At 37.2% G+C, this 24,188-nt stretch overlaps 1 protein-coding gene across 1 annotated transcript; it reads left to right on the forward strand.

Annotated features, from left to right (window-relative positions):
* Nucleotides 1–598: 598 nt before the first annotated feature.
* Nucleotides 599–24,188, forward strand: TMEM181 (transmembrane protein 181; the record flags this gene model as incomplete). Its single annotated transcript, XM_010294558.1, has 17 exons — nt 599–699; nt 4,733–4,836; nt 9,481–9,536; nt 10,837–10,927; nt 11,510–11,628; nt 12,677–12,796; nt 14,714–14,794; nt 15,797–15,896; nt 16,660–16,790; nt 17,412–17,503; nt 18,585–18,642; nt 19,332–19,434; nt 19,532–19,583; nt 20,224–20,306; nt 21,365–21,454; nt 23,105–23,171; nt 24,110–24,188. Coding segments are annotated over 17 exons (1,527 nt in total), but the record flags the coding sequence as incomplete, so codon positions are not given.

Below are 24,188 nucleotides of genomic sequence, written 5' to 3' on the forward strand. Positions count from 1 at the left end.
TGCCACCGCCCCGGCCGCCGGCGCGGTCCGCTGGGGCTATGGGGAGGGGCACTCACCGACCCGCCGCTGCCGGGACCGGGATGTGCTTGTTCGCTTGGGCCAGGGAGAAGGAATGCCTTCCTTTGGCCGCGTGCAGTGATTTAAGTTTTTTCCCCTGTAAAGAGCTGAGTGTTGTCATGCAGCTTATGCATCTTAATTCTCGTTGAGAAAGCAAGATCACCGAGGGTTAAATTAATGTTTCTGAGGCTGTGGTTCGCCAGTCAGTAACCTGAGCAGTTGAGAGTAACTTCCCGCTTCTTTTAGAGGAACACTGTGGGTTTTCCTCTTACGTGGTGAATAAACACCACCCCCACCCACCATCTATGCCTGTTAAGGAAAAAGAAAAAACTTGTTTTCCCGGATGTGTCTCCGCATGGATGGAGCCATAGCCCTGATAATTACTCGGACTTCAATGAATACGACAAGCAAGACACTAAAAAACACCCAAACCTGCCCCATTCACATGAGCTATTTGGTATAGTCGTGATAAGCTGTCAGTTGCCTTATAACAGTACTGTGTAGTACTGTTAATATTAATCGTATGCATCTTTTTACATAGTCGTGTGCTGCCTTGTTAGTTATTAACCACAGTGGAATACTTCCGCAAGAAGAAATTCAAGGTCTTCTGAGGGATGTCAAAGCAAGCAACATCTTTAAACTGTGAGAAAGTGTAGTGCGTACAGATAGACCCAGTATTATGGATGTAGGCAGCATATATAACCCTTTAAATCAAAGTGGGTTTGATGGTTTTATTTGGGAGCGAGCCTAAAATAGAACAGAGCAGTTGGAGGCAGAGATGTTGAGGTGACTATGTCAGAAAAACTGTTGTGCACAAAAGTGAGTTATTTCTGATTTTAGTATCAACTCTGTTCTACCTACTGCTTAATCCCACTTTTGTCACAGCCTTCCCATCTGTAAAGTGAGAGTCGTAAGTGAAAACTATTGTATAAAAGGCTGTTTTTCATGACAGTCTTTCATGATGGTCAACATACTCTGGACTGTGTTGTGAAGGCATGACAAGTAATTTGAAGATGAGGAATAGCCTCAGGAACATTTTGCTTAACCAATTGAGCTAAAACTTTACTCAAAGAGCAAGATTTAACCCACCTTTACATCTCACATATGAATGGCTACTGAAAGGCTGCTGTTGTTAGGAGTGTGTATTTCCATAGTTCACTCTATCACAGGTTGCGTTAGTGCAGTTTAGTTTTTACTGACTACTATTTGAGATGTCCAAATATAATATTTCTCTGTATCTCAGTGCTTTCTGCTCCTTTGCAGTTAGTTTCAGACATATCCAATTTAATTATAAAATATTTAGTTTCTGTCTGAGTTAGGATAAAACTCAGTACAGGTGGTAAAAGCTGCCTGAAAAACCTGCAGATACTTGGATGGTGAGTCTTCAGCTTCGGGCTGCCTTGGCAAGGCTGATTAAAGCATCTTCTACTAATAAAGCAAAACACAGTTCTTTTCATATTTGAACATTTCTTATTTGTTCCAGAGTGAGGAACCTGTTTTGCTTTTCCCACAAATGCCTTTCAAACATCTTATTCTTTATTAGGCCTTTCAGATGTAAGAAAGAAGCTGTTAGTGGGGGATCATCAACTTGCACTTATGTATATTCATAAATTGTATATAACCTCTTTCCAAAAGGCAGATGTTAAAAAATTAACATACGGTAAGATCATTTTATCTGCTTCATATGTCAGCTGGTGATCGGCTGAAATGAGACACTTAAACCACACAAGGAAATTCTGTTATTGCAGCGAGGGGCAATGAAGAATACATCATCTGATAGGAATGCTGCAAACTGTTGTTTGCTGTCATGATAGATGTAGTTAAGGTTTAGCTGAGTTCTTACATTTGCTCTTACAAAAAGTGTCCACATTGCCTTACTGACCTGTGAAGTAGCACATAAAGTCAGTGGCTTAAATGAGACTTCAGGAATACCAGTATGAAAGAAAAAAGGAAAACGAAACATGTCTCTACTCTATCTGGTCTCCTCTCTCTGTTAAGTGCCAGCATGACTGTTCTTAGCTAGGTGTATACCTGCCCATTTTGACTACTAGGCATTACACCACCTGGAGAAGAGTTGGAATAAAGAATGAGCCAATGTCTGGAACGTGTTTCTTCAAAAGCTTGCAGGTGCATCTGTGCTCTGGCCTACGAGTAAACCAAGGTGATAATTGCCGATAGCTGTAATGCTGTGAGTGTTGGCTGGGTGAACTCTAGTGACTTTCCTGTAAGGAGTGGGGAGATGAAGCTGCTTTTCATGTTCACATTATGCATTTTGAAATGTCTGCAAGAACTTGGAAATTAGAAAGCTTATCAAAAGAACCGAGGATGTGCATAGCAAGTCAGAAGTATCCTGCATACCCTGCTACCTACAAGACTGTAGCTAAGTGTATGCTCAGATGTAAGCTGTTAAGAACAGCATGAGCATAAGCGATACTTTCCTGCATATACGTGATACTCTTCCAAGCGTCAGCTATTCTCAACCCATGGACTTCCCCATCCAGAAACCACCTGGTTTCTGTGTACTGAGTGGTCCTCAGTGGGTGCTCTTCCAGCAAGCATTTGGTATCCACTTGAACCCTTATAATTAATTTAGGCACATCAACATTTTATGTACCATTTTTATATACCAAGGATTTTCCTGTTAAGATCAGTATTTTGGTATCTCAAGATAATAACTCATTCATGGTGTTCTTAGGCAGACAAGGAATACCAGGTCATGTGTGGAACTGAAGGAGCCCTTGGAACAGATAGGAAAATGCACCTTAGTTAGTTACTTTAGTACTAGTACAGATGTAATAGATTTAAAGTGGTTTAAGTGCATGAAGGCTGAGGTGTTAAGGCCATCATTTAAGGAAAATACTGTAGTTATATCTCTGCAAAAGTCATGCAGACACGTCCTAGTTTGAAATGCCTCTATGAAATGGCATTTTTCAGAGTCAGCTTAAAATTATATTTGCCTGTGAGACTTCTGCGTCTTTATGATGATCTCTGTGGCTGAGACCTGATTCGTTCCTGTTTGTGATTGTGATAATTTTGTGTATGACAGCTTTTTTTTGCCTGTACAATCAGCTATTCTGACTTTTTAGACTGGTCTGGGGTTTTTGCTCAGGATAATGGCATGTAGCAAGGGGAGTTACCCTGGGTTTGCAGGTGCTGTCCCTGGAGTCCTGTACAGCCAGTTTGTGCAAACTTGTAGCAATTACAGTTACTTGTTTGCAATTCTCATGACTTCTGTGGGTTTTCCTTCTTCACCACCTTTGTGAGTTAAATTAAGATTTGGATTTTTCAAACTTTACAGTAAAGGAATAATGTAATTATTTTTGTAGTGCCTCATTTTGAGAGAATGAAGTGATTCTTAAAGAAAATTGAGGTTGTTATTATTAAATCCTTTTACTGGTTTAAAGTGAATTGTTCGCCTTGCTTTTAAGGGCTGCCAGGCATGCAGGCCTAGGGTACCTGGTCCCAGAATTTGGGCTGGGCTTATGGAAAGAATTCCACCACCTTTCCTGCATTTCTTCATTAATGTGGTGAACCAACCACCAGCACCATTCGGCTACTGAAAAGAAGTTTTATTCCAAGCTGAAAGGGAGCACTGTCATTAAAGTCTTATGCTTTCGTTTCTTTCCATGATTGTCCTCCTACAAGAAAACAACAACACCCCACCCCCAATCCTACAACCTTCTTGTAATAGGTTGTTGTAATACAACCTTCTTGTATAAACAATTCAGCTTTCAATGATATGCCTACTGGTATAGCAGTAGAAAATCAACTATACGGTGGCTCAGTTCTGGCATAACTCAAAAATAAATGTTGGATGTATTCTGAAACACAGTGGGTTTGTTCTTTTTTGAACTATGCATTTAATAAGAAGGAAGGTAGAGGAGGGGTATGTTAGGTAGGATTAATTATTTGGTCATGTTTCCCTTAAGTTAACAGAAGTTAACTTGTTTCCAAGAGAACGCAATTGGTCCTTTCAGTACTTGTTTCCACTCTATTTTGTCTTTAACTTAATGATAACCACCAACCAGTTGTAGAAAAGATATCATTGGTTTTATGTGTTTGTATTTAAGTGGCTAACAATAAATTGAAGTTCAGGTTTTTATTTCCCAAGTTTGGTGGAGCTCAGAAAAGAATGCAAAGGCTGAGCATACACATCTGGCAGATCTGGAGTTCTGCCTTACTCTTTGTTAAGGGTGATCCTGCAGGGATGAAATATATATACAGGGTGTAAAAAACTCATCAAGATCCTGTGCAGGTAACTGAGTTGTTAGTGACATCAGTCCCTTTAGGTTAAGCTGTTATTGCAGCTGATATGGTACCTTGGATGTTTAAATTGTTAATGTATGAACTAAAAAAATGTAACTTCTTCTCCCTCTGAGTTAAGAAATGCTATGTCTCTCTCAAGTCTGAGGATAATAGAACATCCTATTATAAAAAGAACAGGCAAAATTCAATTTTGGGGTGTGGGAGTGTGTGTACACACGTATGTCTAATAATACCTATTAGTTGTCCTTGCTCTATAAAGCAGCATTAATTTTTTTTTTCTTAGTGTTACATGTTAGCATGGAGTTTGATTTAATTTTCTGTTTGTGGAGGAATGAATGGGATCTGTTTTTTTTCCTCCTTTAGAAATATGACCAACAGCTAATTCTGTGCTTTCTTTTGCTTCCTGCAGGCTGGCACCAATGCGATTATATACACTGTCCAAACGGCATTTTGTCCTGGTCTTTGTAGTATTCTTTGTTTGCTTTGGTCTGACAGTCTTCATAGGAATAGCAGGTAAGGATTCTGTCTTTTTAAAAGATTACATTTTTGTATGCTTTGTCTAAGTGTCTAGCATCTTGACTGCATTTACAGATGTAGTTAAATTCTAATGAGCTTACTGCCCCTGAGATGTCTGAGGAAGCATTACTTTTGACAGGGGAGGGAAGTGTTTCTTCCATCTTGGTTTTTCATAGCAATACTACCTACACGGATTTGGTATTTGCAACTGCTTTGCAGGGCAGTGTCAGTAAAGTAAACCAAAACCAGCTTCATTGTAACATATTTTCAGCAGACTGCTACATTAATGTTCTTTGTGTTTCAATCTGTGAAATGGTGGTGCTAATACTTGATTTCCTGTGAGGAAATTGGTAATTATTTGTAACGCCTTCTAAATGTTTGGGTGATAAATGCAACAGAAATATAAAATATTTTAGTAATGTAAAAATACTAACTTCTGTTGTCGAACATACATGAGCATAGGTCTCTGGTTTCAGAGACCTTTGTGGGAGTCATGACATGATCTGAGAGGCTAAGCACTTAGTGCCTGGATACTTCTGAAGGTTAGAGAGATTTGTTGAAGTCTGGTCAACAGAGATGCAGAGTGGCAGGAGGCACATGGAAAGCGTGGAAGCCCTCTGTATTTCACGCCAGAGAGCTTTTCCAGGTCTGAAACATACTTGAAGAAGAAGTCAGCGTGCTCTCACTGCAGTGTAAATAAGCTAATACTCTGCTGTCAGGATAGCTTTGTCAACACAGAAGTGACAGACAAGGAGAGAGAAAGGGAGGGACTTGTACTTATTAAGCAACCCGCCTCCCATGTAAGAATTGTTTAAGGATGTTACCACCTCCCGCCCCTTTATTGCTTATTTCCACGTCGCGCAACGTGTTCTCCTGTGTCACTCTCTGACACCTCTTGACCTGTCTGTAGGGTTGTCTCTACCTCTGCCCTGTCCTTCACCTCTTTTAGAAGGAGACAGGCTGCCCAGGCCTGGGACTCATCTGCTCCTGCCAGCCTTGGAAAGAAGCAGGTGGTTAATTTGGGGCAACTGTTTGGGCTTTTTGTGTCCATCTGGGCACTACATGCTTCATAATAGAATTAAATAATAAAATTTGTCTGTGAAATAAAACCTTCTTTCCTGCTGTTTGATTTATTGTAGCAGCCTGAGGTCCAAACAGACATTCAGTTCATAAAGGTTAACCACTGATACTCCTGTGACTTGCCTAAGGATGCTGAAGGGCATTATTTGGCCACTAAAATACCATATAAATGCATTTACAAAAACACATTTTATGTGAATGATAACGAGAAAATCCCTGGAATTACTTAATTTAGTGTCATTTGTCTATTTGGCTTAAAAAATGAACCTTATCTGTAGTTGTATGCTTATACTGCCCAGTTGCAAGAAATGCAAGAAAATTGTTTTACGTGAGACTAGGCAAAAAGCAGTGCTCTTGGAAGAGAAAACCGAGCATTTCATTCTTAATCAGTAGCAGAACCTGAAAGGAAGCTGTGTCCAGGGGACTTGGCTGCTGTAAGCAACGCTTGGTTATCTGTATGCTGCTGGGGTCTCAGGACTCGCCTGTGATCCCCTTCAGGAACTGGCATGGCTGTGGGATTCCTGTCCTTGTAAGATTGGTTTGCTGGATAGTTTTGTTGACAAAATGTGAACACAGTTCATTATTATAACTTAATTGTTTTTAAAAGAATGCTATTTACCTGGGGAGGAGACCCACTGAACACATACTGTGATGTTTTTCGTGGCTGTTGTTGACAGCTCCTCTCTTCCTGTGAATAGAGGGAGGGGCACTAACAATAGGATATTCACTCATTAAAGGGTGCAGCCTGAGCAAAACTCACCAAACCCTCTAAGTAAATGAAAAAGTGGGAGATACATCATATTTTCTGTGCTAATTGAATATGCCATTGTCCATACTCAACAACTCTATCTGCAGTTTGGGAAGAGTAGCAGAAGTCCTGCTTCTCATCTGAGAAAACTAAGACAGTTTAATCTGAGGTGGCTGTTGCTTTTCAGTTCGTATAACCCAAGGCAGATGCAGAATTGTTTATTTTTTTCCCAAGCTATACTCACTTTCTTTCCCTTTTCCCAATGGGTCAGTGTTAGCTTTGGAGTGAGACAAATGCAAGGGAAATACAAGGGGATTTTCTGTACCTGTGCAGTTTTCCTGTTCACAACCTCATGGTGGTTCTTTGCTTTCAGATGTGATTCTGTTAACTGAGCAAGACTAAAATAAAAACAATAACAATGTAATTTAATCACCATTTTTAATAATATGACCACAGCATCGTTTTGGTCAGTTGCTTTAAAAAGCTTTAATATATTGCTTGTTAGAGGAGTCGCAATTATAGCAGTAGAACCTCATTATTTTTTTGGTTGCTCTTCCTAAAAACTGGGACTATGATCTCTCTGCCCCAATACTGGTTTATTTCTTTTGGTAAAAAAAAATCATTTAAAAAAGGCTCATTCTATTGTTTTTGTTAAAAAATAATTACTGAAATATGATTACTTAGCAACTGTGAGCACCTACTGGAATTGAATTATGCTTTTCAAAATGAAAATGCCTTCCAAAAATCTGCCCTGTTTATATATGCTTGAAAACTGAAAAGTTCAATGGTGCAGAACAGACTTTATAGTGGCTGTCAGTGAAGTTGAACTGTAACTCTAATATGAAGCTTTGAGTGTGATGGGTGAAATTCTTTGTTTTTCCGTTTAAAGTCTGTAAGACAGTTAATACTGTATTTAGAGTGGTTATAGAAACCCAAGCAATGCTGCATGTTTAGAGCTGTCATGACAGCTAACCTAAAATACTTCTTGCACAGAATGATCCCATGTTGCTCCTTTATAAAGTTCCTTCTTTTCCATTGTTTCTCTGTAGTAACTTTGAAGTACATGGTCTTTGTGAAAAACTGCTTTTCTTACATAATTTTTTAATACTAAGTTTGTAGCTGAAACAGCATGTTTTGAGTATTAATAAATTACATTAAACTGCAAGACCGAATATGTAAGGAGAGAGACCGTTTGGACAGAGAAATTTTACTGTGACTGGGAAGCCTCTAGACTGACCCAAATACACATATATATGTCCTGTCCCTACCTGCTATACATCTCCTCTGTGTTTGTTCACACCCCAGTATATAGATACAGACCTTTTCCTATTCTTCCCTTTCATTTTTTCTTGTTTAGTCCTTTTGTATACGTACATACATGCATGCATTCCTTTTCTCCCCAGTACCATGCATTCTGGCATACCTAAGGCTAAGGGGAAACCTTACTGCTGTCTACAACTACCTAATCAGAGGATACACAGAAGATGGGGCTAGACCCTTCTCAGAGGTGCATGGTGATAGGATGAGAGGCAACAGACACAAGCTGGAACACAAGAAACTCCTGTTAGATATTAGGAATTTTTTTTTCTCACCATAAGGGTAGTTAAATACTAGAACAGGTTGCCCAGGGAGGTTGTGGGAGTCTCTGTCCTCGGAGGTGTTCAAGACTTAGCTGGACATGGCCCTGAGCAACCTGATCTAATTAAGCAAGAGGGTGGACTAGATGGCCTGTGGAGGTCTAACATAAATGATGATTTTATTGCTTCCCATTTACTGCATACAGAACTAGAGGTAGGGTGTGAGTGGATGGATGCAGTTGATCAGTACACGTTAAGTGTGTGTGTCCGTATCCAGAATGATTGGAGGAATGTCTGCATGACAAGTCTTGCCCGTGAGCTGAACATCTCCCACTACAGTTGGACATGAAACCCCATTGATTAAATGGATTGTCTGCTTTAGGAGAAATTGTTTATAGAACTTTTATGCAATTATGTTTATTTATGTGACGATATACATAACATATTATAGTCCCAGATTTGTATAGAAAAGGAGGGGCCCAATCTGAGTAGGCTGAGAACTGTTCCTAAACAAACATGTGGGTATCTTGTTGTGAACAGACCACTGATGAAAATCCAGCACTAGCCAGAAAGTACAGTTATTGTGATTGTACAAGCAAGTACACTACACGTACATAAAAAGGCATTAGCACCACACACTCAAATACAGCGGGATGTGTTTGCCCTGGTACCTGAGCCTTGAGTGCAATGCATTATGGATGCTATGCTCTATGTAAATCAGGTAATGGTAGCAGTTTGGCTATAGAAACTTTGCAGTGCAATTAAATATGCTGTTTTTTTCAGGTGGTTTTTGCAGCTCTTCTTGAGCTTCAAGTTGCTGTAAAACAGTGCCACTGGTGCTTAGCTGGCTTTTTCTGTGGCTGAGTGCTTTCATGAGTGCAGTGTACAGCTTAGCTTGGGAAAAATCCCGTGTGGTTTGTTGTAGTAGTTTGGAGTACATGTCCAGGGCTTCCAGCATGGAGGTCTTGATTTATACTTTACTTCCTATTTAATCATGCCTAGAAGTACTACGGCAGAGAGGCTTAAAGGAACATTCAAGCCAAGTTTATTAATTATATTGAAATGTCTAAGTGATTTACCTTTCAGCTTAAACATCTGAAAAGTGGGATACTATTCACCTGTTTTGCAAGGAGGTATTTTGTACAGTCTTTTGAAATCCTGTATTTATGTAGTTACTTATCAGTAATACACATAGTTCAATATTGTTTTCTTTCTTCCTTCTTATATATTGTGTAGGTCCTAATGTAATTGAAACTTCTGTAGCAAGAACCGACTTAAATAACAGCATAAAGGTAAGAGCTAATATCATTGGATTACATGAATGCCTTTATTTGTTGTCAGTAATCATAAACATTCCCCTCCTTCCCCCAAATTATTTTAAGTATTTAGATTTTTGCTGGAAAACTTCTTGGCCACATGGTGCTTTCCAGTTTGAAACTGAACATGCATTATTGTGCTACCACTGTGTTATTTCATGAGTGGCCCAGCAGCAACTTAGTCTAGTCTCTTACTTTTGTGAGCAGGTAAGGCAGAGAATTCTATGATGTTTCCAGGCAGTAATTTCTGATAAAGTAACACCTGAGTGTTGATAGGATTCCCTGGTGAGTTCACATTGGAGATTCTTGTAAGGGGTCCAGAAATAGAAATTGAGAACATAAATTGAAAAAACAATGCTCTCAGTGGCAACTAATGATATCCCTCTTGTGATCTTCCTTTCTATCAGCTGGGAAGGAATATTTCTTTTTCATGTTAATTGTTCACTGTCACATGACCAAGACATGGGATCTGGCTTCCTAACATGATCCTTCACATTCGTTTTCTTGAAAAGTTTCATATTTTGGTTCTCAGTTCTTGTATTCTTGTTCTTTTATTTCTGTGTAGCTCTTTGCTGTCAAACTGATATCTAAAGTAAGTTTTGTGAAAGTGCTAAAAAGGTTTTGTTTTGTTTTTTTTTTAAAGTAAGTTCTCTTTAAATACACTGGAACATTTCTTTTTTTGGTCTGTTAGTCACCTATGTATGTTTGGATTGGTACTGTATTGTGGGCAGATTTTTTTTTAAAGAGTATGTTTTTATATCAAATAAGAAAAGCCTTTTCTGCATGTAGGTTTTATCTGTTAGTGATATCTTCCATGGTTTTGAAATGAATATGGGATTTTTAGAAAACTGAGTGGGAAAATAGTTGTTGTTTTCATAATTATAGTTGAACAGGTTTAAAACTGTGTTGCAGATGGGGGGTCACAAACCTGACTTTTGATGTAAAGTGCTAGCAATGACTTTTTATTTTCAGGCTAGGTCTCAGGATTTTGTTTTTCATATCTGATCTTTTTTGTTTTATTGATGCTTTTATGTGCTTTTAGTAGTTGTGCCTTTCCTTATTTCAGTGGACTGCAAAATACATATGCTGTTTAAGCTGCTTCTCTGGAAGACTTATTTTTGAGCTGCTTATCATACTGTCCACAGAGTAGCACATATTAAATCTATTCCCAAAAATATTGTTGGAAACATAATTAACATGCCTCTCATCATTGTAACTACAGATAGATCATGTAACAGAATAATGGCTGGTGCTAACCTTCTGGGATTTTTTACAGCTGAAACCATTTAATTTAAGTTCGCCACCACTGTCTACTTACAATCAGCAGCTGTGGCTGACCTGTGTAGTTGAATTGGATCAGCATGATGGTGAGAATCTTACCTATGTCTCAGGAACCTTCTAGAGTAACCTGTACGTTGTATCTTTAATGTCATCTGTCACAGACATGACCATGTTGCTTTCTGGCTGTGGTTGGTGGGTTTTTCCTTTGATACAGTTTTTCCCCTTCTACCCCCTGCCCCCAGTAAAGATATGGGCAGCACTGATCTTGAGAACTGGAAGCAAGAGGTATATGGGATAAGTTGTTTCTTCTCTGAAAGCAGTAGTATCTAGAGTATCTGTGTCTTCCTTCATTTTGGGGGCAATTAGATGTGTAGATTATAATGATATTGATTTTTCAATAAAACTTCCCTGTAAATATGTGAGAAATACTGTATTAGTAATTGTTAATCTGTCAAGATTCAGTACAGGGCATTTGTGACTTACTGCCTATGTATATAAACAAAAAGTTTTGTGTTTTTTTAATTAATTTACTGGAACTCTACTCCAGTAAAGTATAACTGAATAACTTTGAGTAATCTCTGCATGTCATATGTGTTTTAAACTGTATTTGGAACTCTATTTCATTTCCGCATGTAGCAATAGCTTCATGTTTTCTCTTTTAATTACAGTATCCCTCAAAAAGAATGTTACTATGACAGTCAAGGTACTTGGAGTGGTGAAGGATGGAAGCACACCATATGTTAATAATCAAGTTCACAATCGGACGAGATTACTCAGTTGTGCGCAAGTATGTGCCTGCTTAAACAAAACTCCGATGCAGTACATTTTATTTAAATCTGTGTGCATGTTACGTTACAATGTAAATGAGAATAATATATCTGGTAAGCACGTGTCAGGAAAGACTCTGGAGTATAGTTTTATTTATAATTGCAACCTAGCTAGTAATGCTGAGCAAGATAGCTACCTATCTGTCTTATTCTGTTTACTTCTATGACTTGTGTCCATTACCCCTTAAAGACCCCTCTTTCTTGTTAGAGCAAGAAAAGCAGTGTATCCTGCTTAGTCACCTAAACAGATTGAGCCACTACTGAAGAAAGGAATATTGACGATTGGATATAGGGCTCCAGAGGAGAGAAAAATTCTCCTCCAACATCTAGCAGAAAGTTTGGTTGAAATCAGCTGGCATCTGTGTTCTGAAAAAGCCAAATTTCTTGCCACTTGTGAAGAAATGTTTAAGATTTTGAGTTACTAGTATAATTTTCACAGAAATTAAGCTTCGAGACATCCAAAACAGCTTCTCAAGATGCAAATCCTTTAGGAAGGGCATAACTGAAGTTTTTTGTGATAAGCATATGAAGTAAATGATATGTTTTCTTTACATATAGACACATATATATATGAAATCTGCAGAAATTAGTGAACAGTGTTCCATTAGATACACACAGCCAAGAGAGTGATATGCTTGGGTTTTCTCTTTCCTCCTATTAACTTTTAGAAATGAGTTAGTGCAAGGTAGCACCATCGCATAATCCGATGACCTAGAGCTTGACTGACAGAGTTATTCAGATTCTTCCTGGTGCTGCAAGCAGTTGCTCTCACTGGCTTAAGTGAAAAGCTAGCCTTGTTTATCAGTTCAACCTTTGATCCTGCTGACTGACTATCAGTTTCTTCTGCATTGTCTGGTATCTTTCAAGAAATTATTTATCAGTGGGTCTTGTTTGAGTCTTATTCTGACTGATCAAGATTGGTAAGGCATATAATAAATATCATCGATATCTGACCATTTAGAAACAAATTCTCTAATCTATACTGTTCTTCACTGTCTGTGTTCACAGAAATGCAGTGAAATCATTGTTGCTCACCTTGGCTACCTGAACTACACTCAGTACAACATATTTGTTAGATTTGAAGATCTAAATAAGTTAACGTACACCATCCAGAATATTACTTTCACAGTAAGTATAAAGTTTTATACTAGCAAATTAATTACTAATGCTGTATAAGTCTGCTTTAACTGTAATAAAAAAGTTATCTCATTTTTGAAGATAAACATAAAGATGCATCATCATTAATTTTTCTGTCACTACGAATGTCAGAACTGTTATAGCATTTGCTGTTAATAAAGGTCTAGACCAATTTTTTTAACTCTATAAGGAAAGATTTTTCTGGAACAGATAAATTTAGTCTAATTCCTGGGAGGTATTTTTAAGAGTAGGTAAGATAGGCTAGAACATCCAGTTTTCTGCATTTGCTTATAAAGATGTTGCCCCTCCAAAGCATGGTATCTTTTCCAGCCTTTCCAGGCTTATCTGAGTTAGCAAGATTTTTCCAGACTTTACAAAAGCATGGCCCAGAAAGATCTAACAAACTCAAAGAGAAATGAAGACTTTTTTTTTTTTTACTGTGCTTAGGAGGAAGATTAGGAGGAAGATAAAAATGTTTATTCAGCTAAAATAAGCAGGCTAGTAAAATAGTTCACTAAAATAATCCCTAGTAAAATAACTAGCTCAGTCCATAGTGCTAAAGATTGCTTAAAAAACAGTTAAATCATCAGTGTGTGCTGATTTGCTCCAGAAAGAAATTTAGAAACTTTTGCATTGGGAGAGAAAATGGAACTAAACCAAATTTATAGTACAGGCTACTATAGTATATTCTACCTGTATACAACTTTTGGTAGGTCAGAGCAGGTAGCAAGCAAAAAACTTACTGTAAGGCAAAAGTGTTTTTTATATACTAAAAGAACTTCTTGAATATTAATATTCGTAATATTCTAGTGCATAAAGCACATCATTAAAAATAAGCTCTAAGGGGAAAAAAACCCCAAACTCACAAACCCTTTGCTTAGTTCCAGATTTCAAACAGGACAAAGTGTTGGAGCATTTATAGTTGTATGGTTTATTATCTTGCTTTGCAGGCTGCCTTTAAGGCATATTTATGCACAAAACTAAAAAACCCAAGCAGCAACTAAAGTTGTCGATTTATTTAATTATTACAATGGTTTATGGTAATCTTAGTTGAAATTATAGATTGCCTTTTGTATAATGGGATTCTCTACATAAAATTTTCATTCTACATTTACGGTTTAAAAAGACAAGACAGAGGTTGACAGATTTAATACATTGAAAGGTAAAGCTTCTTGTTCAGATGGGCAGAGCATATGTTGTACCAGGTAGTTTACAGTTCAAAAGTGGCTTCAAAACAGAAGCATGCCAGGTATGAGATAAATTGTCCCCAGAGCAGAGTTTTTACGAACTGACATGGTATAATTAATATTTGTGCCCTTCTAATAATTAGAGGAGAAGGAGCTTTTCCTCCTTACCCTATGAAAAAAGTTCTTTATTTCTGGTTAGCACATTTATTCTTCTCTTACTTGATGTTCTTCTTTCTACTTCTGAAACAAGAGAATAAGCTTTAAGAAAACAAACCCATTACAAGAAGCATGCCTGTACCTTATCAACCTCTTCATAATCAATTTATGCATCTCATCTTGGTGATAAAGAACAACATACTGGATTTACTCAATTACTGGCATTCAGACTTTGAATGAAAGTGCAATTGAAATCAATGAAGAACATCCTTTTTGTCCTGAGAAGCGATTTAACTTATGACAGCATGCTGAGTATGTTACAAAGGGGCAGAGTAAAAGAGAAGCAAGCATATTAGGCTGCTTTGGCTATCTTTTCATCAACTAGTCCTATGGGTATGAATTTATCTTTGTCTTTCCATGGTGACATGGTGGAATTCAGTAATACCTTTAAATTTTGAAAAGCCAGAGGACTTTTCAGTATGTGCAGAAAGTGCTAATTATTGATGTTGTATGTACCCTGTTAAAACATTGTTCATTGGGCTATTTTCCTTCTGTTTTCTTGTAGTGGAAGACCTACAATCCAAATTTTTCACAAGTGGAAATATGGTTTCGATTTGTCTTTGTAGTTCTTACTTTTATGGTCACGGTAAGATTTTGTTTCCTTTTTTCTGGAGTATATCATGTAGACAGCTGATAACGCTGCTCAGTAGTGCTGTGTTCAGTAACTTAATCCCAGGCAGTAGAGTTGAGTTATCACTGAATGGGTGTTTCTAAAATACTTACGTAGTTGCTGCTTTTATGTTTTTCCAAGTGGTATTGAAGGGACATTAAGAAAATAGAATAAATGTGAAAATTTGTTTTTCTAAACTCTGATTTTGAATTGAACAGAAAGAATTTTGCATAAACAAAGGAAAATTGTTATTAGGTGCTAGAAAAAATATTTTTTTGCAGTGCAGGTAGGCTCAGACATTGGAATAGGATGCCCAAAATGTGGGCTTACCGTCTCTGAAAATGAACAAAACTCAGTTGAACATGACCTCGATCTAACTTTAAAGTCATCACTGCCTTGAGTGTGAGGATGGGTCCAGTGACCTCTAGAGGTCCCTTACAACCTAAATTATGCTACAATTTAGATTATCTCTCCCCTACAAACCAGTTTGGCCCCTGGAAAAGAATTGTTTGCAAAAAACTGAAAACCAACACAAAATCTAAAATGCAGAATTTTCAGAGTAAAAAGCACTGAAGCACTGAACACTTGCATAGCACTTTTCTCACATAGATGATGTCACTCAACAGGTAGCTGAATGTGATATGGAATCTGCTTTTTTAAAAGGTGAATTTAAGTGGAAGTTGTTGGTAGTGTGTGACCAGTAATTAAGCAACATTTTTTCATAAGTTGTTGATTTGTGCAGTACTAGCTGGTTTCATTCTCAGTTTGCTTGAGAGATTAAGTAATTTGCATTGGGGTAAACCAGCAAACTTGAAGCAGAAGTAAAAGCTAGGAGATGTGGCTCCTGTTTTACAATGTTCTCAGTGGCAAAGACCTCGTGAAGCAGCGTTTGCAATGTGCTGTGTTATCTCTTTACCCTGGTAAAATCATTAAGACTGTATTCCTTCCTTACAAATTTTTGTTGTTGTTGTTTTATAGTGTCTGTTTGCACATTCCCTACGGAAATTCTCCATGAGAGACTGGGGTATTGAACAGAAATGGATGTCCATCCTCCTTCCCCTCCTGCTACTTTACAATGGTACTTGTATCCTAGAATATTTAGAAAAGCTCATTTTTGGAAAGGGAAAAAAAAAGACAAAAAGAGAGTGAAAGAGAGAAGGCAAAATGGAATTTGGCCTTGAGCTTATAAGAAGCTATTAGTAAGGCTGCAGAAAACTAATTTAAAAAACCAAAACCTCTTTTTAAGTGTATCAAATTCAAGGGCATAATGAGTAGGTGGATTTCATTCTTTTCATTGACATGAATGTCAACTCCATTTGTTTGAAGCTCTGACCAGAATAGGTGGTTGCAACCATACTGAACCTTTCATACAGCGACATGTAAATGCAATTTCGGTGTTTGTCTGCTAAGTCTTACTTCTTCATTTTTAGATACTCGTGCTTGAGTTAAAAATGGAGGCTACTTTTAGTCCGGAAAACCACATCAAATTCTAGCACTCTGTAGTAGCACCAAAAGAATATTTGCCTTTCAGTCATTCTATGATACTTTTTAAGGTCATCACCAAGAACAGTGGTTTAGTAGAAAGTCTAATAAAACTCAAAATCTTCTAGAAATGTTGGCAACCATTTCAGATTATTTCTACAGCACAGAGGACTGCTGCTGGTGGCACCATTTTCTTTGTAATTTACTTTAAGATACAGCAAACTTCAATTTCATTTACTGGTGTAATTTGAAAAATCTGGGGGTTTTTTGCTCCTCTGAAGATACATTCTGCTTTACTTTTCATAATGGAAAAGACTGTGCTTTTCCCCCTCTAACTTTTTTTCCTTATTTTGCTACAGATCCATTTTTCCCTCTTTCTTTTCTGGTGAACAGCTGGTTTCCTGGAATGCTGGATGATCTATTCCAGTCACTGTTTCTGTGTGCACTGTTGTTGTTCTGGCTTTGCGTCTACCATGGTATAAGAGTACAGGTAAGGCTGCAACATTATCTGCTACTTACTGAGAGACAGCACTTGTTTTTTCATTTATCTCAAAAGGTGACAAAAATTAAATTAATTTTTTAAGAAAGAGACACTTATTTTATTCTTAAAGTATGATGTGACACATGAAGTTTTGGAGTCAAAATGGTTTGTGGTAGATTGTCTTGAGGATACCAGGCCTAAATGAGACAGATGGGACAGTGCACTCTGAGCTATTGCAAGACAGTCTTCAGAATTACGATGCTATGATGCTTTGTTCTTGCTTGAAGGGTTTTGTTGTTGTATATGGTGGTTGATTATTTTTTAAACCACTTTAAAATACTGCATAAGATAAATATGAATTCTGGAGTATATTCCTATATTTGCAGTATCAGTGAAATATGTGGGACCTTATAAATAAGATGCTCCAAATCTACTGCATCTCATTACACAAATGATGATACAATGCTATGTCTTCTGTAATCACCCGTGCAGGTTAAAAATACAGAAGGTGAGCCTCTTCATCTATTTCGTGTTGAACGAAACAAAGATGATAGTTATTTTATTCTGTCAAGAATGAACAAAATCTCAAATGTGGGTTCACTCCTTCACCACACAATTGTTTTCTCACAGGGGGAAAGGAAGTGCTTAACTTTCTATCTGCCCAAATTCTTTATTGTTGGACTATTGTGGCTGGCCTCTGTTACATTGGGAATATGGCAAACGTAAGTAATTTAAAATGTAGTGCAAAAGTAACAAGCTAAGAGTGTTCAAGAACAAGAAGATTGTAATTAGTGGTATCTGTTTCTTAACACTCTGATTGTGACATAGGAATGGAAGTACAATTCTTACGTCTTTCTGGTTTGCAAATTGTGACTGATTCGAAAATAGTTCCCCATGGATGATCTAGTAGCATATAACTTTATAAATCAGAGGGAGATCTAGAAATTACTACTTTGTCAATTTGTTATGGCTCCCTACAATACTCCCTCTAGCACCATGTCCCAATTAGCCTTTAGTACTTGAAACAACAGTTTATCTGTAGTTAACTATTACACAGTTTGACCAAACTTTCTCAACTATTAAACCTGCACAACTGGTATTGACACTGCTTAGTCAAGCTATGCTATCTCTCCTCAAAAAGAACTCAAAAGTTCTTTTGCTTGGTTTCATTTTTCTCTCTTTTTTTTCCAATTTGTTGTGTTAACATAAAGGTGTCACTATTCCCTATCCAGAATATTCCCAGTTTTGGTACATCTGTGCTTTCTAAACCATTTTAGTCTCAAGTGTTTGCCCATTATTTTATTTCTCAGAAGGAAGATACCTTCTAACCTCCTCCATGCCATTGTGCGTTGTTGAAAGCAGTGCAGTTGCAAGAAATGCTTGTGCTAATGCCCTATCAACAGCATTGCTATGAGGGAAGGACATAGACCACAGTCTTAAGTATAATTCTTATCACCAAGGATCAAATTTAAACACTAAATCCTGAAGGCTTGTAGAAATTTACAAGATTATATATTTTCTAAAAAAGAGGTGGGGAGATTAGACATGCTCACAACTGAAATCCTCCATACTCCTTCAAAATTGGGTTTGGGAGGAAGGAAGATGTTATGTACTGTAAACCATCATGACTCTGTTGGAATCAATAGCACTGCACCAATTTATACAGCCAAAACTTTTAGTTATAAACTCCGTATAGTAACTTTAAACCTTTTCTTTCTTAATGGGTTTCTTGGTCAGTACAGCTTTTTGACCTTGTCTTTTGTAATGGTAAGTACCACTTTTTAAATTTTTAATCTTTTCTAGTGTTAATGAAGTACATGATCCTACATATCAATACAGGGTTGACACAGGTAATTTCCAGGTAAGTCAGAATTGTTTTCTTGCTACTAAATTGTCAAGTGGAGTTAGGCACTACAAGAGGGTGGGGGTTGTTCTTCTATTAAAATCTATAACACAATTTAGAAAATAGCAAATGCTGGTCAGATGGTCTTATTCTGACTAGGATACCTTTAATTTTGCTTTGGGTCACACATAGGCCATATTGAGCAATGAGAAGAGTAAATTGTCTTACAAATCTGGAGACTCAACACCACAAGTTTAGTCACAGACTCATGACTACTGGGATTGAAAGAAAAGTTTTTAAGCCTCTTATTAAGTCAGTTTTGTACATCTTTATTCCTGCCAAGATCCTCCGTCCTAGTAAATTTCAGTCTTTCTTGTTGTAAAGATCTGATTTATACAGGTCCTTGTATTGTTCTCAGGAGCTGTGTTCTTGGAAAATCATTGAGATTCAGCTCACTCTGAACTCAGTGAACAAAATGACTTCTATTAAACATCCTTTCTTTACAGTCTCCAAAAACCTACCTTGATGTATAAGTATCCTCATACATCCTCATGTACATCCTCATTTTGTACTTCCTTTCATAAGCCTACTTTCCCTGAAAAGATGGACCGTTCTATGTTGTGCTTTAGGAAATAATGATTTCTATTGAGGGAAGAAGGAATAAACCAAATCTCATTAAATAATAAAAAATAACACTCTTCTTGTAGGGAATGAAAATCTTCTTCCTTGTGGTGGCAACCACATACATTCTCTACCTTTTGTTCCTGATAGTGAGGGCATGCTCAGAACTTCGTAACATGCCTTATGTTGGTAAGGAATATTTCTTTTGATTCTTCCCCAGGCAGGCTTGCTTCTCCTAGATGTAGGTGTAAATTTACTAAAAACAACTTTTCTCAATCTTTTTCAGATCTCAGGTTAAAATTCTTGACTGCGTTAACCTTTGTAGTGCTTGTCATTAGGTAAGGCTTTTCAAAGTACATTTCTCAGTACCGTAACTTTTATAACCTTTTTTTCAGGGCTTTGAATACATAACCTTGTCAATGAAACTGAGGAATGTCTTTTGATATGATTGTTATGGCAAGCATTTCTTAATTTTTTAACTCTTCTTGAGGTTTTTAGAGCCAACTTTATATTGTTTCCTTTACCATAGCAATACACTGCAAGATTTAGAGGTTCGCTTAGCAGAGATGTTTTCTGTACTGCTGAGTAGTTGCAGTGCACAGTTCACCTCTTTTGGAGCTTTGTAAGCTTCACTTACTCAAAGCAGAAGTTTAGAATTAGTTTGTTAGATTATTGTTAATATCTGTCTCCTCCACTCCAAAACAGTTATTTCAAATTACTGTTGACTGTTGGATTGTCTGTAGTAGATGAAGTCTGAGGGAAGTAGACCATGGGGGTTTTTTTACTCAGTTGACTGCTGACTTTTAATCACACAAAAAAAATATTCTTAATTTAGAACTATGAAAGCAAATGCATTTTAAAATAAATGGTCAACATGTTAACATAATTATTTTCTCATATACTGTTCTATCAAGCTACCATTTCAATTTTGCGGTTTAAACACACAGTACACCTATATGCTTTAACTTTTTTCCACAGCATTGTTATACTCTACCTACGCTTTGGAGCACAAGTTCTACAGGACAACTTTGTTGCTGAGCTGTCGACTCATTATCAGAATTATATCCTTGTGTTGTGAAACTGACCAAGTAGGAATGTTAATTTGTTTTCATGCAGAAGAGACTTAAAAATGATGTACCTAAGGACTGAGACCTTTGACTTCTAGGTGTGCTTTTGAAGTTTTGAAGTCCATTTTGATCGAGGTTTCACGTCAGCATTTTGTAATGGCTCTTTGTAAAGATTATGAGCTGAGACAGTTTCAGTCTAATTTGTTTGCATCACATAAATCACATGCATTTGATATTCTTCAAAAGGAACTAAGGCCTAGATATGCATGCATTCCAGTAACTTTAACAAGTTGTTGTGACAAGTTTGGCTGCATTTGCTGCATGAATTCAGTTTGCTGTGTACCCATCAGCTGGCATCATAGGAATAACAATATATTTGAGAAATTAATAGTTTAGAAGTCACTGAAAATGCAACTGTGTATTGGTCCAAGTCTACATGTGGAAGAAGTCATAGCAGAGAATTTAAGTGACTCGAGAGAGACTATTTCTGATGTCTGTTGGCAACAGGATTACAAACTGTATTTCTGGACCTGAACCATGAGATCCTAGTTCATTCTACTTTCTGAAAGCGCCTGTGTGACTGCAACTGCTCTGGTTACTGATAAGCTTAGATATGTGTTGGGAGCTACTAGAAAACAACATATAAAGCAGCTAGTATTTTCCCAAAATGATGGCAAGAAGCCATCTTCTATCCACAGATACTCCTTTCTCCTTCTCAAATCGCTGTGCCAAGGAAGAACTTTTTAAAAAACAGATATAACAAAAAAAAATAAACCACCTGAACACCCCCATTACTCAGCATCAACGATTTATCATGCACTCCAGCATTCAAGAGTAGACCTTGTCTTCAGTGGGAGCTTTAGCTTGAAAGAGCTTGAGTACATTAGTTTTCGTTTAATTTAAAATATGCAGTTTTGTTTAGCCGTTCATGCTCTCAAACTTCAGTAAGATAAACATTCTTTCCATTGGAACAGCTTATGTATGGTTTGTACTAACTTTCCAAAGTTAGTATGTATGGAGCTATATTGAGCGATATCCTTGACACTTACTACCAGCAGAATTCTTATCATTTTATGGTTTATTGAACTTTTATCTCTACACATTAGCCTTCGTGTACTCCCCCTCAAAGAATGCACTATATGGTAAGTGTAAGCAATTATCTGGCAAACTTAGATGACAAGACCTGGCATATTAGCAGATACTGTGTAACATCTTTATATTTTGGTTGTCTCCTTACTGTTTCAATTTGCTTTGAGTTAACATAAGCAGAAACTGCATTGCTCCTGAGAAAATTAGTATTGGAAATATGAAGGAACACATAAAATGTATACAACTGATTAGCTAGACTTGAATTCTTATGCACTGAGATCAAGCTTATAGTAATTTACATATAATGCCCTAACCTTTGAACTGACTCACAGACAGTCCTTGAGGAGCAACAATACTTCATTTGTACTTTGTTCTAACAAAGGTTAATATATTGGCAGGCTGGCAAACTGGACTCTGAAATAGGTAACATGCTCTTGGGAATGTAGGAGTGAAGCTGATCTCTAAGATGGGAAGAATTTTGGGGAACTTGCTGTGGGGAGAGGACTGCACAGGGCCCAGGTAAAGGGAGATAAAGGATTGAATTGGTGGCACTTCTGTTTTTGCATTCCTATGTAGAGGATGTAATCTGACTAAGATGACGATTATAAAGCATTATCCCTCACTAACAGATAGAGATCTGTAAAATAAGTATTTGTACTGAGTGCATTCTCTGCTTTAAGCACTGAGTTTAAAATATAGAACTATAGAACAGCCCAGGTTGGAAGGGACCTGGAAAGATCATCTGGTCCAATTTCTCACAGGAAAGGGAGCCTAGAAGAGATTATCCAGTACTCTGTCCAGTCACATATTGCTGGCTGAGAGGTATGCAGGGGAAGGCACTAAATAGTGGAGCTGGTCTTTTCTCTAAACTTTTCAGAGTTGAGATCAATGGAACTATTACACAAAAAAGGTATTTTTCCGTTAAGACGGACAAGCAAAATGGCTAGGTAAGGATAAAGTTAAAAACTTGCTTTTGAGTTGCAAGAAATATTAGTTTATAGAAGGCAGAAAGTAAAAAGCTGCCAGGAAAAAAGATGTTTATGGCAAATTGCTGGATTGAATTTTACTTGTGTATAATTATGAACTGCAGCTAAGCAGCACAGATTATGCAAGAAATTAAGGCCTTAAAACAAGGTAGAGGGAATTGTCATAAATAGCCAATGGAAAGTATGTGTTTCCTGTCATCTCACCGTAAAGGTACAAGTCCTTCCTTCATCTTTTACAAGGTTGAAAAATAACTGGCTAATCATTGACTCGCATACAAGGAATTACAGCTTTGGTCTACTCTATTTGTAGCTTAGAAATAACCAAGAAGTTCACAAAGTCTGTGCTTTTTAAATACACATGAACTTTTGAATAATGATTAATAATAATGAAGTCTGACTTAATTACTCTTATGTGCAGGTTGAAATAATATGACATAGGAAACAGCACAAGGGAGGAAATTCACTTATACAACATGGAGAATATTTATCTAAAAATGAGATAGTTATGTCATCTCCTTAACTCTTAAGAATATCACGATGTTGTGGTGACAGGTGAAGAATTTGAAGGAGGTAATACCTGTCTGGATATAGTTTTGTTGAACTGTAGTCATGACTGCCTGGGAAATTGTTGAGTCTGTTGCTACAGCATTGAGTTAGAAGTACAGGCCACATTTCTGTATTTAATGTGCTAAATTAACCCTTATTTTTATTTTCCAGAATCACAGTTGAAAGACAATCCCGCTTTTTCTATGTTGAATGATTCAGATGATGATGTGATTTATGGGTAAGATTATAAAATACCTATGGAGAGTTACTTCTGGTGTGTTATTTTTGTAATGTTCTTCTCCATATTCATTAAATAAGTGAAGGATTTGTATTGAAAGTATTCTGGCTAAAGAACAGATACATAGCCTTATTCCAAAACAAGCATGCAATGAGAATGCATGTTATTTTGTGCTTTTTTTTATTTGTTTGCTTCTAAAAGGGATTACCATGGCACTGATACAAACAGGTAAAAAAGTATTAGGATGCTGGTACATTATGGGGTGAAGGCAGCAAGAGCTGTGAAAGGAAAGGACTTCCTTTTAAACCATGAAGGATTCCGGTGGAGTTAGCAAGGAGGCTGCTCACGTAAATGATTCAGGGAAGGAGAATGACTCTTCTTAAGTGTTCAGCACTTACTGAAATAAGAATAATAAATTCTAGCAAAACTTCCTGGACTTGTGTGAGTGTATGTAATATGGGAATTATAGTAGCATTAAAAACCCATCTCGATCAGGGGTGTCTGTGCTAGCACTGAACAAACTCATTATCTGCCCTTGATGTTTTCATCTCTTACCAAAGCCACTGAAGTGGCTGGAACAGTGAGGATGAGGTTAATACTGCAGTAACCTGAACAGTTTGTGCTAGACTAGCTACATGCATTGTCTGAGATAGCTTGCCTTTGTTTAGTTAGATAAGTAGTGGTAGTACCAACTTGCTTCTGTACCAGTCCTTGTGAAAAGCGGCTTGTAGTTATTGCAATAACTTTTATTATGCATCATCCTCTGGAGAGAAGTCCCATACATTGTTCGTATCTCCAACAAGGAAGGAAAACAGATACCAGCTTCTTACCCAAATAACAATTTGATGCCTCAATGTAGTTCAGAACTTTCCTGTTTATTTTGGACTTCCTATCTGAACACCATTTTCAGAAATTTTAACAAGTTATCTGTTTCACAGGAGTGACTATGAAGAAATGCCACTTCAGAACGGCCAAGCTATTAGAGCTAAGTATAAAGAGGAATCGGACAGTGATTGA

Source organism: Phaethon lepturus, unplaced genomic scaffold (genome assembly GCF_000687285.1).
Source record: "Phaethon lepturus isolate BGI_N335 unplaced genomic scaffold, ASM68728v1 scaffold33869, whole genome shotgun sequence".
NCBI lineage: Eukaryota > Metazoa > Chordata > Aves > Phaethontiformes > Phaethontidae > Phaethon > Phaethon lepturus.